The 14,814-nt window shown below is 38.5% G+C and overlaps 1 protein-coding gene across 9 annotated transcripts in view; it reads left to right on the top strand.

The window, feature by feature from the left end:
* Window positions 1–14,814, top strand: part of LOC133609547 (F-box/LRR-repeat protein 7-like) — a 75,822-nt gene that overhangs the window by 3,580 nt on the left and 57,428 nt on the right. For 5 of the 9 annotated variants that reach the window (XM_061965213.2, XM_061965212.2, XM_061965210.1 and 2 more), the window contains 14 exons: window positions 2,651–2,705; window positions 2,774–2,900; window positions 2,983–3,011; window positions 4,167–4,238; window positions 4,306–4,380; window positions 4,473–4,549; window positions 7,802–7,855; window positions 7,935–8,046; window positions 9,286–9,410; window positions 9,483–9,571; window positions 9,627–9,816; window positions 9,889–9,984; window positions 11,483–11,582; window positions 11,649–13,121. In XM_061965213.2, coding sequence (XP_061821197.1) covers window positions 2,651–2,705; window positions 2,774–2,900; window positions 2,983–3,011; window positions 4,167–4,238; window positions 4,306–4,380; window positions 4,473–4,549; window positions 7,802–7,855; window positions 7,935–8,046; window positions 9,286–9,410; window positions 9,483–9,571; window positions 9,627–9,816; window positions 9,889–9,984; window positions 11,483–11,582; window positions 11,649–11,928 — 1,481 coding nt within the window. In that variant the 3' untranslated portion in view covers window positions 11,929–13,121. Of the gene's footprint in view, window positions 1–2,650; window positions 2,706–2,773; window positions 2,901–2,982; window positions 3,012–4,166; window positions 4,239–4,305; window positions 4,381–4,472; window positions 4,550–7,801; window positions 7,856–7,934; window positions 8,047–9,285; window positions 9,411–9,482; window positions 9,572–9,626; window positions 9,817–9,888; window positions 9,985–11,482; window positions 11,583–11,648; window positions 13,124–14,814 lie in introns of those variants that run through there. The other 4 variants (XM_061965208.2, XM_061965207.1, XM_061965215.2 and 1 more) reach the window with 4 other exon arrangements.

Raw genomic sequence — 14,814 nt, 5'->3', positions numbered from 1 at the left:
CTATTCTTCCTTGTTACTGACACAGAACAAGGACGCCTAGCTCAGTGCTCTCGCGGCATACTAGTGTACCGCGAGATATTGTTTGGTGTGCCGTGGGAAATTATTTAATTTCACCTAATTGGTCGGAAAAATATTTTTTGCAAACCAATAATTATAATCCGCAAATAATGTCCAGGGTGTACCCCGCCTTCCGACTGAATGCAGCTGAGAGAGGCTCCAGCACCCCCGCAGCCCCGAACGGGACAAGCGGTAGAAAATGGATGGATGGATGTGCCGTTGTAGAGTGTCTGTGCTGTCTAGAGATCAGCAGAGTAACCATGTAATACTCTTCAATATCAGCAGGTGGCAGCAAGTAGCTAATTGCTTTGAAAGCCTACTTTGAGACAAGAAAATTAATGATGCATGCATGCATGCATGGATGGGTATGGTTTGAAGTCATATCGAACAATTGCATCAGGTATTTGATGAGAACGACTTTATATAGTTTATATAGGCTACTGAGTTTCGTTTTTAACATTTTCTGCTGGTGGTGTGCCCTTGGATTTTTTCATTGAAAACAATGTGCCTTGGCTCAAAAAAAGTTGAAAAACACGGGCCTAGCTTATAGTACCATAGCTGGAACAGCTCGTGTGTAGGCTCTTTCACACAAATGCAACACAAAGTACTTCACGCCAATTTAAAAAGGAAAAAACATTGCACTAAGGTTTATGGAAAACACTACCTTTGAGGTGTCCACACCTAAAAAACTGTTTTTTTAATCTATTGGTGTATAATCAGGAGACACTGTATATCATCAGCATAAATGTAGAAGCTGATGCCGTGTCTTTTCGTGACGTACCCAAAAGGTGGCATGTAAAGAGGAAAAATAATGGGACCTAACATTGAGCCCTGGGGAACCCCACACCTTATGTCATGGTTTCCCGTGGACCATACTTGGATAAAAACATAGGTCTGTGAGATAAGAGTGGACTTCTTTTTTTTTTTTTTAAATGTAATAATTAAAAAAACAGCACAAGGGAGTTGGACAAAATGTCTGGCTTTGATGGACATGCTCTCATATTACCACAAAGGTGGAACATTGCAGAGTCAGCTTCCTTTTTAAAGGCAATGTGAAAGTTAATGTGTCATTTGTGTAAAGGACACCCGTAAATAAATGCTGGATCTACCGTCGACAACATTTCAGTGTGGTGACATATCCCTATATAATGCAGGGGTGTCCTAACTCCTTCCAGCGAGGGCCGCATAAATACAAATTGAAGGGCCACTTTGGTACATTAAAGATTCTAAAACCAATGAAATATAGGTCAAATCAACATATGCTATCTGAACACAACATCAAAGCATGTTCTACGGGATTTTTGTCCTAAATAAAGAATTTTTAAACATAAAAATGTCTAAATGAACTAAAAAAAATTACCAAAACTACAGTGGTATTGGCCACTAGATAATGCCAACAAAATGAGACTGCACTGTTCAGTATCGTGGCCACTGATTGGCTAAGTCTCAGGCAGCATTATTAACATTAACATGCAAACTTTTTTTTGCCAGTTTCGCAGCCGAATATCTCTGACCCATAACTTGGTACTTGACACATGCTAACTGTTAATTTTGCAGTATAATACCTTAGAGCAGGGATCGGCAAACTACGGCCCGCGGGCCACAAGGTTGGGAGCATGGAATAGTCCAAAATGTTTTGGTATCCTAGAGCATTGAAAGTTCCTTTCACTGGAACTAAGGGGCCAAGCCCAACTCCTGAAAAACAACCCCACACCATAGTTCCTCCTCCACCACATTTCACACTCGGCACAATGCAGTCCGAAATGTAGCGTTCGCCTGGCAACCTCCAAACCCAGACTCGTCCATCAGATTGCCAGATGGAAAAGCGTGATTCATCCCTCCAGAGAAGGCGTCTCCACTGCTCTAGAGTCCAGTGGCGACGTGCTTTACACCACTGCATCCGATGCTTTGCATTGGACTTGGTGATGTATGGCTTAGATGCAGCTGCTCGGCCATGGAAACCCATTTTATGAAGCTCTCTGCATACTGTACGTGGGCTAATTGGAAGGTCACAGGAAGTTTGGAGGTCTGTAGCAACTTTGCCCTATGCGCGTCAGCATCCGCTGACTCCTCGCTGTCAGGTTACGTGGCCTACCATGTCGTGGTTGAGTTGCTGTTTTTCCCAAATTCTTCCACTTTCTTATAATAAAGTTGACTTTGGAATATTTAGGAGCGAGGAAATTTCACGACTGGATTTGTTGCACAGGAGGCATCCTATGACAGTTCCATGCTAGAAATCACTGAGCTCCGGAGAGCGGCCCATTCTTTCACAAATGTTTGTAGAAACAGTCTCCATGCCTAAGTGCTTAATTTTATACAACCTAAGTGATTAGAACACCTGATTTTGATAATTTGGATGGGTGGCCAAATACTTTTGGCAATACAGTGTGTTTATTGAACTTCTTCACATTTTATTTAATATGTAAAAAAAAAAAAGTGTTTACACTACTTTAAAACACATTTGTTTTGTGGTGGTTTCAAATGGGAAAAAAAAAAGAATGAATGATACATGATTGACAGGAATTTACTTCAATCCCAACATCAGCACAAAAAGCTCTGCGTGAAAGTAGCTGAAGTTGTTTTTACGTTCCAGTGTCTTCCATGAACGTCATGCGCTCTCGTTTGGAGATGATTGCCAAACAACACGGGTAACATAAGGAGTCACATTATGAGAAAAGCTACATGACCCTCAATGTAATGTTTTTCCTTTCTGAAGGATGGGCTTCCACTTTACGGAGGCCACCTGCTACCTGACGGCCGACCTGTTCTATCTGGAGGTGGCGCTGCTGCCGTGTGGCGGGGTGGAGGAGGTGAAGGTGGCGCCACATGGGGGAGCCCCAGTCGTACGTGCCTGCAAGCCATTTGTTACAATCACATGTTTCTTATTTTATATTTCTTATTAATAGACTCAATCTTGTGTTGCAGAGGAGCGAGGCTTTCCTTCAGCTGCTAAAGTATGCATGCCTTTAAATACTCATATTTATTTTCAATGTTTAGAAACTTTGTCAGAGATGTGTATTGTAAGTGTGTTGTCCAAAATCTAGCTTTTTTTTTATTTTTTATTTTTTTAGGGTTAGCTTTAATGTACAGTTAAAAGTGTGTTTACAAAACCTGTGTGTGTAGCTTTAATGCTAATGAGCTGTTTATCCACGTCAAATATGTCCCATAAGTGCTACTTCTCCGCTTTTTAAGTAACTGCACGTGTCCAACGTAATAGACAACATGTCATGTAAAACAACGTAACATTAAGGAGGCGGAACAGGAGGACACAAACGTTAGCAACGCCCACATAGCAATGTGTGCTAAAGTGCTAACATTACACCCACATTTTAACAGCAACATCAAACCAGGTTAGCCTATTAGATAAAGAAAAACTACATTTTCCAACTTGGTTTCCACTTCTGTACCTTTGCTGAAGGATAGTTAGCTGAGCTTTATTTTAAAATGTGTAGCGAAGCCTTGGACAATAGGTTTTTCCTTTTTGATGTTGTAAAAACCTGCATCTTCCAAAGCAAGCATTTGAAGCCACACTGTTGTAACACGTGACTTGGCATTGTCCTGCTGAAATAAGCAGGGGCGTCCATGATAAGCTTTTATTTGTATTCAATGATATAACAGGTTTTTCTCTCTCCTCGTGTTACGTGAATAAGCACATTTGAAATGTTCATGAAAGGGTGTTTTATATGAACATTTACCGTAAGGGTATTTCTAGCCTCTTCCTGCTGTGCCACTCATAAGAATATAATGGCAACTTTCCCCAGATACCCATCGTTTCCCTGTGGTGTGCAGCATTAGTGCTAGGCTTGTAAACATTCGTACTGGGATGAAACCCCGGTGTCAGGAAGATAAACAGTTAAAAATTTTGATTATGCTGAATTTATTCTGCATTAAATCATTATTGAAATGTTTTCTTCCCAATGAATTCATTTCAGTAGAAAACATGCATTCATCAAAATATGGTTAAAAAAAGTATAACATTTAAAGGTGAAATGTGACAAAGTTTGTATTTGCTATAGGACTTTAAAATAATGTAATCATATTTAGTCATTAAGACCCCAAATAATAATGTTGCAGATGCTAATGGTTTTGACCTGTTGCGCCCACAACAGGTCAAAACATTTTGCAGGGTTCTCTGCTAAACTGAAGGACCTCTTCACGCAGTACAACATCCCTGGAGACAAGTACAATTTTGATATTCAATCATTTGAACAATTGTAGCATTCATCATTTAACCACTTTTTTCATCAGCGATGTCAAATTCAAACTATTTGCTGCTCTGCAACATCTCAGCAAAGACTTGCAAGAAATGTGCCACTTGCCAAGGTGAGTGACTCCAGACGTCGTCATTTGTGAAATCAATTGACAATGCAACTGTTTTTTTTTTGTTTTTTTTTAAATAAATCTTTTCCTTGCAGGGTTGCAAATGAGAGCTGCTACCAGATGGATGTAGTGAACAACAGCATACTGGGCTGTTTCATACCTGGAAAAGAAGGTAAACTCATCATCATCATCAGGCGATGTCAGTCCACTGCTGGACGAAAGCCTCAGCATGTTTCTGACATAGTGAACGATCTCTAGCTGCTCCCTGCCACTGCACTGTTCCCCAATATTTGTCTATTTCATCTCACCATCTCACTCTCTGTCTTCCTCTATTTCTGCTCCCATTCATGGGTCTCCATGATGTCATTAGGGAAGTCCATCTATTATCTGTTCTCCTACTGATATGTCCAGCCCACTTCCACTTACTTAAAGGGGAACATTATCACCAGACCTATGTAAGCGTCAATATCTACCTTGATGTTGCAGAAAAAAGACCATATATTTTTTTAACCGATTTCCGAACTCTAAATGGGTGAATTTTGGCGAATTAAACGCCTTTCTAATATTCGCTCTCGGAGCGATGACGTCACATTGTGACGTCACATCGGGAAGCAATCCGCCATTTTCTCAAACACCGAGTCAAATCAGCTCTGTTATTTTCCGTTTTTTTGACTGTTTTCCGTACCTTGGAGACATCATGCCTCGTCGGTGTGTTGTCGGAGCGTGTAACAACACGAACAGGGACGGATTCAAGTTGCACCAGTGGCCCAAAGATGCGAAAGTGGCAAGAAATTGGACGTTTGTTCCGCACACTTTACCGACGAAAGCTATGCTACGACAGAGATGGCAAGAATGTGTGGATATCCTGCGACACTCAAAGCAGATGCATTTCCAACGATAAAGTCAAAGAAATCTGCCGCCAGACCCCCATTGAATCTGCCGGAGTGTGTGAGCAATTCAGGGACAAAGGACCTCGGTAGCACGGCAAGCAATGGCGGCAGTTTGTTCCCGCAGACGAGAGAGCTAAACCCCCTATCGACCCTAGCTTCCCTGGCCTGCTGACATCAACTCCAAAACTGGACAGATCAGCTTTCAGGAAAAAAGCGCGGATGAGGGTATGTCTACAGAATATATTAATTGATTAAAATTGGGCTGTCTGCACTCTCAAAGTGCATGTTGTTGCCAAATGTATTTCATATGCTGTAAACCTAGTTCATAGTTGTTAGTTTCCTTTAATGCCAAACAAACACATACCAATCGTTGGTTAGAAGGCGATCGCCGAATTCGTCCTCGCTTTCTCCCGTGTCGCTGGCTGTCGTGTCGTTTTCGTCGGTTTCGCTTGCATACGGTTCAAACCGATATGGCTCAATAGCTTCAGTTTCTTCTTCAATTTCGTTTTCGCTACCTGCCTCCACACTACAACCATCCGTTTCAATACATTCGTAATCTGTTGAATCGCTTAAGCCGCTGAAATCCGAGTCTGAATCCGAACTAATGTCGCTATAGCTTGCTGTTCTTTCCGCCATGTTTGTTTGTGTTGGCTTCGCTATGTGACGTCACAGGAAAATGGACGGGTGGTAAAAATCAGGCACTTTGAAGCTTTTTTTAGGGATATTGCGTGATGGGTAAAATTTTGAAAAAAACTTCGAAAAATATAATAAGCCACTGGGAACTGATTTATAATGGTTTTAACAATTCTGAAATTGTGATAATGTTCCCCTTTAATTTGATAGTTCTCATAATGTCTTGGACTTGCGTTTGTTTTCTCACCCGTTCATTTGTTTTTAGGTAAACTAAATGCGGCCAAAACATTGTTTCCTAATTATTCCACATACCGACTTATACTCCGATGCGACTTATACTCCGGTGCGACTTATACCCCGAAAAATACGGTAACTGTGTATTTAAAGGGGAACTGCACTTTTGTTGGACATTTGCCTATCTTTGATAAAGACATGACAACGGATGAATTTTTTAATGCATTCTAAATATAAAATAAATATAAATAAAAGTCAGCTGACAGCAGAGCCAATGGGAGCTCCACTATTCCGCCCATAAAATCCAATAAATAACTATTCAAAAAGCGCCAACAATACTTCATTTACATTTTGTGACTTGAATATTCACCAAGTGTTAGTGATATTGTTATTATAAGCGCCAACGCAGACAACCTATTTATAGCGGCGTCGTGTTCACGATTGTATGTCCCTATGTTTAATCGAGTGGTCTGCTGCTTCCTCGCTTCCTTGCTCTCTTTAAGATTCTTGTAGATCATAAATCATGCCTCTCACCTGGACAGAAGAAGTCTGAGTAGGTATTCTGACAAGTTGCTACTCTTTCACAGCCATTTAGGACCCGAAAATGGCCAGAACGACATGAAAAGACACTCTGTCGCCCCAGTCCGCCTCACCCCATTTCTTTGTGAGGATTATAATTTTTTTAATTTAGTTTTTTTTAGTTTAGTCTTTATTTGAAGGGACAATGCACAGAAACATTAAGCTCAAAAACAGTTATGTTCCGCACCCGATAATAGCTAAATAGCTCATTTCCATCTGCAGTCCCTGGCTACCTAAATTAAAGAGATACAAAAAACATGTAATCAAATTATAACAATACAATTATACACTAGCATGCAATAAAATTAAAAGTCAGAAAATGCTCTTTCATTGATACATACTTATACATTACAACCACCCCTCCTTTACATCATAACACATAGACAATACATGCTCTTGTTCACATCTGTCATCATTTGTAAAAAAAACAGTCATGATTTTAACAGACACATCTCACAACTTACAGCAAAATGTTCTCATGCATACATATAAGACACATTAAGTTGACAACTTTGATTGCTCCAAAGCCAATGTTTAAGTTCAATTGTGAATGAAGAGTAATCTGTTAGACTTTTCAAGTTTGTTGTGAGGTCGTTCCATTCCTTTATTGCTTTATATGAAAAGGCTGATTGTGCAAAAGAGGTTTTACATCTGGGTACGCTACACTGCCCCACTGGTGTGTTTCTAGTTGTCACAGCAGATGTAAACTGGACAACGTGCTTAAGTGGCGCTGGTGCAGTAACACCAAAGAATTGACTGATGAACATTATCACATAATTTATTCCGAAAATATAAATAACAACAAATAAAGTATATATACTATTAACCGCAACAGGTAATTGTAAAAAAACAACAACCCAACAACATGATTTGGACAATTTCAGAATGTGCTTGTTCTATTTTTAAACAAAGAAAACAATCTGATGTTGTCTTTAGTTTTAAGTTATCATGCCGTGATTTTACCAGTCTGGTCCACTTGGGAGTAGATTTTTCTCCATGTGGCCCCTGATCTAAAACAAGTTTGACACACCTGCTCTACGGTGATGTTTTAATGGAACTGATTTTTGTTTTTTGTTTAATCCTTCTAGATTGCCCTTTGACCCTCCAGTTTTATTCTGCCAGAGCAGGTGAAGTGACTACAAGTGAGATGATGTTATTTGTTTTAATCTGCATGCATATTGAATGCAGCTAACATTTGGAATCATTTATGGCACTGAACAGACCTGAAAGCAGACCCACAGGTTGCCCAGATAGCTGTGTGCCCGAGTCATGTGACCCACAGGCTTCAGATTGCCTCAGTCCTGCCGCTGCCGCTACAACTGGACAACCAAGGGTAATGCAAATGATCATTTTGAAATATGTGGGAATAATCATGTTGAAATAATTATGAATTTCATCATCATACCAAAATGAATGACCTTAAAGGGCCTTTTGTGTCCCCACATAACTACAGGGTCATGCATGTAAATGTTTTTTTTGTCATTTCATGTCCCCGCCTGGTGTCAAAATCTAATGCATGAAGTGACTTATGCATAAAGGGTGTTTTCTTTATTATTCACCATTTACGATTAAGAGTTTTTATTAAGTTTAACATTTTTGCTTTACAATTGGTCCTCCATCTGTCTAAAATAGGGGTGTCAAACTAATTTTCGATCAGGGGCCACATGGAGAAAAATCTACTCCCAAGTGGGCCGGACTGGTAAAAATCACGGCACGATAACTTAAAAATAAAGACAACTTCAGATTGTTTTCTTTGTTTAAAAATAGAACAAGCACATACTGAAATTGTACAAATCATAATGTTGTTTTGTTTTTTACACTTGCATGTTGCGGTTAATAGTATTCTATCTTTATTTGTCGTTATTTATATTTTCTGAATAAACTGTCAACTCATTGGTGTTAATTTTCAATCTATCAAGATAAAAAAGTTATATCAAAATCAAATTACAGGACGTTATTTATGTAGTTTGATCATTTTCCTCGACTGATGTACTAACATTGTGTGGTTTATTTTGTACATATGTAGCATCATCTACAAAGATACAAAGAATTTCTATTGCGACACCTAGTGGACACATTTAGAACAGCTGTTTTTTCATTCAAAAAATTTTAGGTACATTTTTATACTTAGCAAACTCATCGTGCTGGCCGGATAAAACCTGATCGCGGGCTTGATCCGACCCTCGGGCTGTACGTTTGACACCCCTGGTCTAAAATCAGTGTTTGGGCTCATTTGATCAAAGTCTCGGGAAGTAATTCGTCAAAAGACGACCCTTATTTGTAGCCCAAAATGGCAACCTTCCTGTTTGTCTGCAAATGTGACTTCTTGACTTTTTTATGTGTCTTATGACAAATCTCATCTACATTTGACGATCCATAAAACTGGTAATGGGGGCTAGTTTTAAAATGTTTGTTTTTGAGTTTTGAGAGTTTTGGGGGTTTGTGTTCTGGACAAGTGAAATATTAAATACTTGACAAGGACACACTTGCAAACTTTGAGTTTTCATGCAAGTCAAGGCACCTAAAAAATATGAGGAAAGGCATGGTTATGATCAATAATGTGTCCTGGCAGCTACCCGGTCTTCACCCCCTGGACGGATGTCCCTCATGAAACATTCCCTGCCTGCTTTGTGCTCAAACTGCAGCCAGCCATACCCATTATGGTGCCTTTTGTTGACAAGATAAGCCGAATTACAGGTATTTAAATATATTTTCTAACATGATGCTATTTTTAAACCAAACATATGTATCATTTATGTCCATTCCTAGAAGTTGCTATACCAAATTCTGACCTGCAGTGGGCGCCATTTCCCCACCTTTTGACAGGAAGTGATGGGCAGGACAATGTTTTCACTCTGGTATGTTCTTTAACCCTCCTAAGTAAGCTTTGTTAAAATGTGTGTGTGTTTACAGCGTCTTTCAGGTGATGCCGTCCACACGTATGTTTTCCCTGGAGAGGCGTGGGACTCTCCTGCCCACAAAGGGGTCATGATGGACAGCGTTCCCTTCACCCATCCTGTCCACGTCCCCAATCTGGTGGAGGTGCTGCGGCATCAGTGTGTTATTAACACTTTACTGAGCAGCTGCACATCACCAGGTCCAGGTGTGAAAATGTAATCTATTAAGAAATACAGTCATTCGTTTCCATTCTTATTGATATTCCCATTTTTTTTAGTTTCAGCCTGTGATCAACATTTCGAGATTCGTCTTGAGACAGACACCAGCTTCTCTGTGACCTTTCACCGACCCCACCTGGATTCTCTTGCAGTGTGTGAGCAGAAATATTTTCATTATATTTTACTTACTTTTTTAAAATACACATTCTTATTTATTTGTAATTATGTTATGTTTTTTTTGTTGTTTTACAGTTTTTGTGTTGTATACATTGTTGTATTAATTTTTAATTAACTTATGTTTTATGTTTTTACAGGGTTTTTGTATTTCACTTCTATATTATGTATGTTTGTGTTGTAAAAAAAATTATTTTAATTTTAATTTTTAAATGATTTCTGTAAGTTTTGTACAAATTAATAAATTTCGCGTTTATTTCAATGTTTTGATATGTTTTTACAAAAAAATTGTAAATATAAACGTAATCAAATTAAAAATGAATAAAATATTTTTTACAAAACCTGTAATTAAACATAAAATAATTTGTATAGTTTTTACATACTTTTAATTATTTAATAAAGTCATTTGTACGATTGTATTCATTTAGAATTTTTCCATCATTATTAAATATTTAATTATAATTGATTTTAATTATGAATAGAAACATAACATGAGTAAAATAAATACAAATTTTTACAAAACACAAAAAATTAAATATTTAATTACAATTAATTTTAATTATGAATATAATTTATACAAAAAAACCTTTATAGAAACATAATTGAAAATGAATATAAATTGTAAAAAAAACAAAAAAAACAACACAAAACCTGTAAATAACAATTGAAAATAAATTAAATATTTTGTATACATTTATTTACCTTTTAATTATTTAATAAGTGAACTATTTAATTTCTTATATAATAAATATATTTTTAACTATAATTCATTCTTTGTAATGTCAAGGTGTACCCCCGCCATCCCCTCGAGTGCAGCTGAGATAGGCTCCAGGCTCCAGCACCCCTCCCCCCACTCAACAAAATACACAGACTGTAAATAAACAGAACATAATTATATTACATATTACATTTTATCAGTGTAGGGGCAGCACGGTGTCAGAGGGGTTAGTGCGTCTGCCTCACAATACGAAGGTCCTGAGTAGTCTTGGGTTCAATCCCGGGCTCGAGATCTTTCTGTGTGGAGTTTGCATGTTCTCCCCGTGACTGCGTGGGTTCCCTCCGGGTACTCCGGCTTCCTCCCACCTCCAAAGACATGCACCTGGGGATAGGTTGATTGGCAACACTAAATTGGCCCTAGTGTGTGAATGTGAGTGTGAATGTTGTCTATCTGTGTTGGCCCTGCGATGAGGTGGAGACTTGTTCAGGGTGTACTCCGCCTTCCGCATGATTGTAGCTGAGATAGGCTCCCGCGACCCCAAAGGGAATAAGCGTTAGAAAATGGATAGATGGATGGATGGATTTATCAGTGTATGTACATTTTTGTGTGTTTTGTACAAAATATTGTATTTTTATGTTTATATGCTGTTTTTTTAGTTGTGTTTATTTGTACATGTCTGTGTGTTTTGTATAAATGGGAGGTTTACACTTCTGCAAAAGTTGTTTGGATATGGAAGAAATCCTTTTTTTTCTTGATTCCAGTGCTGGTGGACATCCCCAATTCTCACCAGCTTGCATGCAGACTATTTGGAGCAGGCATGGACGCTTCCCTGGATGGACATGTCTCTGACATCATGAAAAGGTATAATTTAATCGATCATTTCTTATGTTTGTCTTCGATTGTCTGTGATCATTATTTTTGTTTCAGGTGCATGTCTGTCCCTTTGACGCTGCAAGCCTTGTACATAAAGATGGAAGATGCACCTCCTCCTGTCTCCATCCTTGCAATGGCTGAGAATGAACCTTCTACTTCCTCATGCGTACTTATGGAAGACTTGAGTGCACCAAAGCAGGAGGAGAACTTGGCCGCCTCAGAGCACCTCAACGTTAGTCCCTCCGCCGCCGCCGCCAACCTTTGCCCCGTCGCTCCCGAGGGCGTCGTTGAACCCTGCTTGACTAACAACGGCCAGCAGTCTGAGCTGGTGTAGTTGAGTACAAAGCCTCCACTTTAAAATTAATAATCCTAATAAATATTGCCTCCTAGTTTGGTTTGCACAAAGCCATGAATGTGCAGCTGTTCCTTCTACACAACAACTGTACTTAACAGAATGTAGGTGGGCTGAAAGCAGTTTATTGCTGTGTGGATTGAAAATGTCACCAGCAGACAACTGCTTTGCAGAGGTATCCAATGACCTGTATGGACGCTATTTATAGAAACATTCCAAAACGTGCGGTAAAACCATTCTCTTCGTTCAGCTGCTCTTTAATTCAAAGAAGAAGAGGAGATTATGTGTCACCCTCCTCTTTGGTGGTGAAGCGGTAATCCAAAAAATCTGTTTCCTTCACAAATTTGTGCTTGGAAAGGTCAGCGAGAGCTGGCATGAACATTTTTTCAACAAAATGACACAATAATTGGTATTCCTTCAACTGTGGCAAGCAATCATGCACAAAGTATTCCACATGATGTACGTTCCATGTACACGTTTAAAAAAAATTGTCCAACACTCAAAAAACACGGTCAGTAAAAAAAAACTAAACATTAGACTCTTAGCAATTGTGCCAATCAGCCCAGAAGTCCTTAACGTGTCAGTGCCCATTTTAAAGCAAAACAATTAAATGTTTTGGCCAAGGATATAATAAGTTAAATACTGAATATATTTAAAATGTGAATGATGATATTCCCCCTGGCTTATCTCAGTATTAAATGCATTTGTATAACCAATATGCCATCCGAATCTTTTTTTCACAATGTAATATTTTTTATTTTTTTTGCCGTAGCACACTTTAGTGAGACACCACCCTACTTGCATCTTGACAGTGACGGACAAGCTACTTGGAAAATGTAGCAAGCTAAACTACAAGTTACTCTCGATTAAATGTAGCTAAGCTACAAGCTACACGGCAAAAGTAGCTTGCTACATTTAACAACATTTACTGTATATCCATGGACCCACATGTATAACGTCAATGTTAATGTAACTGAGTTACAATAAGGGTCCATTACTATTAACTGTCTGTCATTTAGCCGGGGACACCCTACAACTAGGTACATGTAGTGTAGTTTGCCTTTTCTTTGGCCCACCCCCATAATGTTATTCATTTTCCCTGCCTACAGTAAAAATCTATTTTATATCCTGACATAAAAACAATGACTTGTGTGGTAACAGTTGGTAATGGTTATATGGAGTAAAACTTTTCATCAACTCAACTCACCTTAACGTGTGTTACTAAATTTGTGTTCCATATCTTCAATGAAGAGAGCAGTTATGATTTTGGTTGACTAAACAACTAAAAACTAAGGATTAGAGCATACATTTGTCCAAATATGACCAAGGACACACATTGTGGGTTTCCTGCACGTTGTCTTCATCACTAAAGGAAACATCTAATTTGCGGGAAAATATCATTCTGCTATTTTTATTTATTTATTTATTTTTTTGAGTCATCAGCTTGATGCGTCCCCCTGTCTCTGACTCCCTCGACATGAGTGCGTGACTGTTGGGATTTTGCTTACTCGTTTCAATGAGCCACCTTATCTTTCTTCAAATTGGCCAGTCAGCAAGTTTTTGCTCTAACCTTAACCATTTGCTGAGTTGCAATCACGTGACCTAGAGGCACATCTGGGCACTTCTGGGTTTCAGGCGATGATCTGGAGTCCCATTAGGCTACTGTTCAATTCCCAGAGTCATTGCAGATTCGGGCGTATTTTGAAAGCTTTACAGGAAAAGCTGTAAGCTATTATTAAAAATGGGATGGAGTTGTTTTTTACACTCGTAAGAATTATTATTATTATTATTATTTTTTTTTAAGATTTAAACCTTTTATCATTACTAAGATCTTACTGCTCGTTATGACCTCACTTCATTAGACCGTCATGGTTTTTAGAGAACAAAAGATTGGAGGCACATTATGTCTTTACATCTGAGGGGTCCACAAATGTGAAAGACAATGTTGGACTTACTTGTGCATCGCTAAGTAACACATTTGATTGCCATAACGAGTGCCGTGCTGCTGTGATCGTGACACTAATGAGAAAAAGGATAAGTTAGTTTGCAGTTGATTTCCTGTTGATTTTCAAATATTAGTCTCATCTACAATTCATGTCTGCAGTTGTTTTTATGTGAAGTTCATATTTTGTCCCATTATTTAGCTATAATTGTCCCTGTTGTTCAACAATGTTTGTTCTGTATATACTGTTGAGCCTACTAGAGATTTATTCATCTGGTTTATTAATATTGTTAAGGATATTTTCTTGATGGTAACAAATGCCACCAAAGACACTATAATTTGGTCATCCGTGTCGAATAAAGCACTTGGCATTTCTGTGCAACAACAGCTAAGATTTTAGTTTCTGTTATAAAAATAGAGAACGAAAAATACGGTGGATTGGACCAACAATTAAAATATTTATTACTAGGACTTGACGTTGGTTTATTTGGCACATGCAGGTCTTTGTAGTTATATTTAGGCATAGCAACCACAAAAGAACACAAACTAATGCGATCTAGTGTCCTTTTTTATGTTTAGTTCTGCTCTATAACACTACTAATATAGTAAAGAATAAACTTGATTGCATCACAGAAAGGTTCTTAAACACATCAAATGTTCAAAAAAACATTTTACAAAGTGATCGCTGCAGACACAAGCATGGTCCGATTGTATTCCACAAGTTGAGGAAAGTGATATATTTAAGAGGCATTTTCTTCCATGCAATTTTGTTTTTTCCCCTGACTTTATGACCTTTATGAACCACTTTTTCACGACTCTATGAAAACTCTTTCTTTTCTCTTTTCAAACGACTGAAACACCCAAGAAAAGAACAGCAATACGGCATTTTCTGCTCAAACTCTACACTCACTCTACTCTCACTTGTT

This window comes from Nerophis lumbriciformis, linkage group LG07 (genome assembly GCF_033978685.3).
Source record: "Nerophis lumbriciformis linkage group LG07, RoL_Nlum_v2.1, whole genome shotgun sequence".
Lineage (NCBI taxonomy): Eukaryota > Metazoa > Chordata > Actinopteri > Syngnathiformes > Syngnathidae > Nerophis > Nerophis lumbriciformis.
Note: the sequence above shows the minus strand (reverse complement) of the source record. Positions and strands in the feature narration are given on the sequence as shown.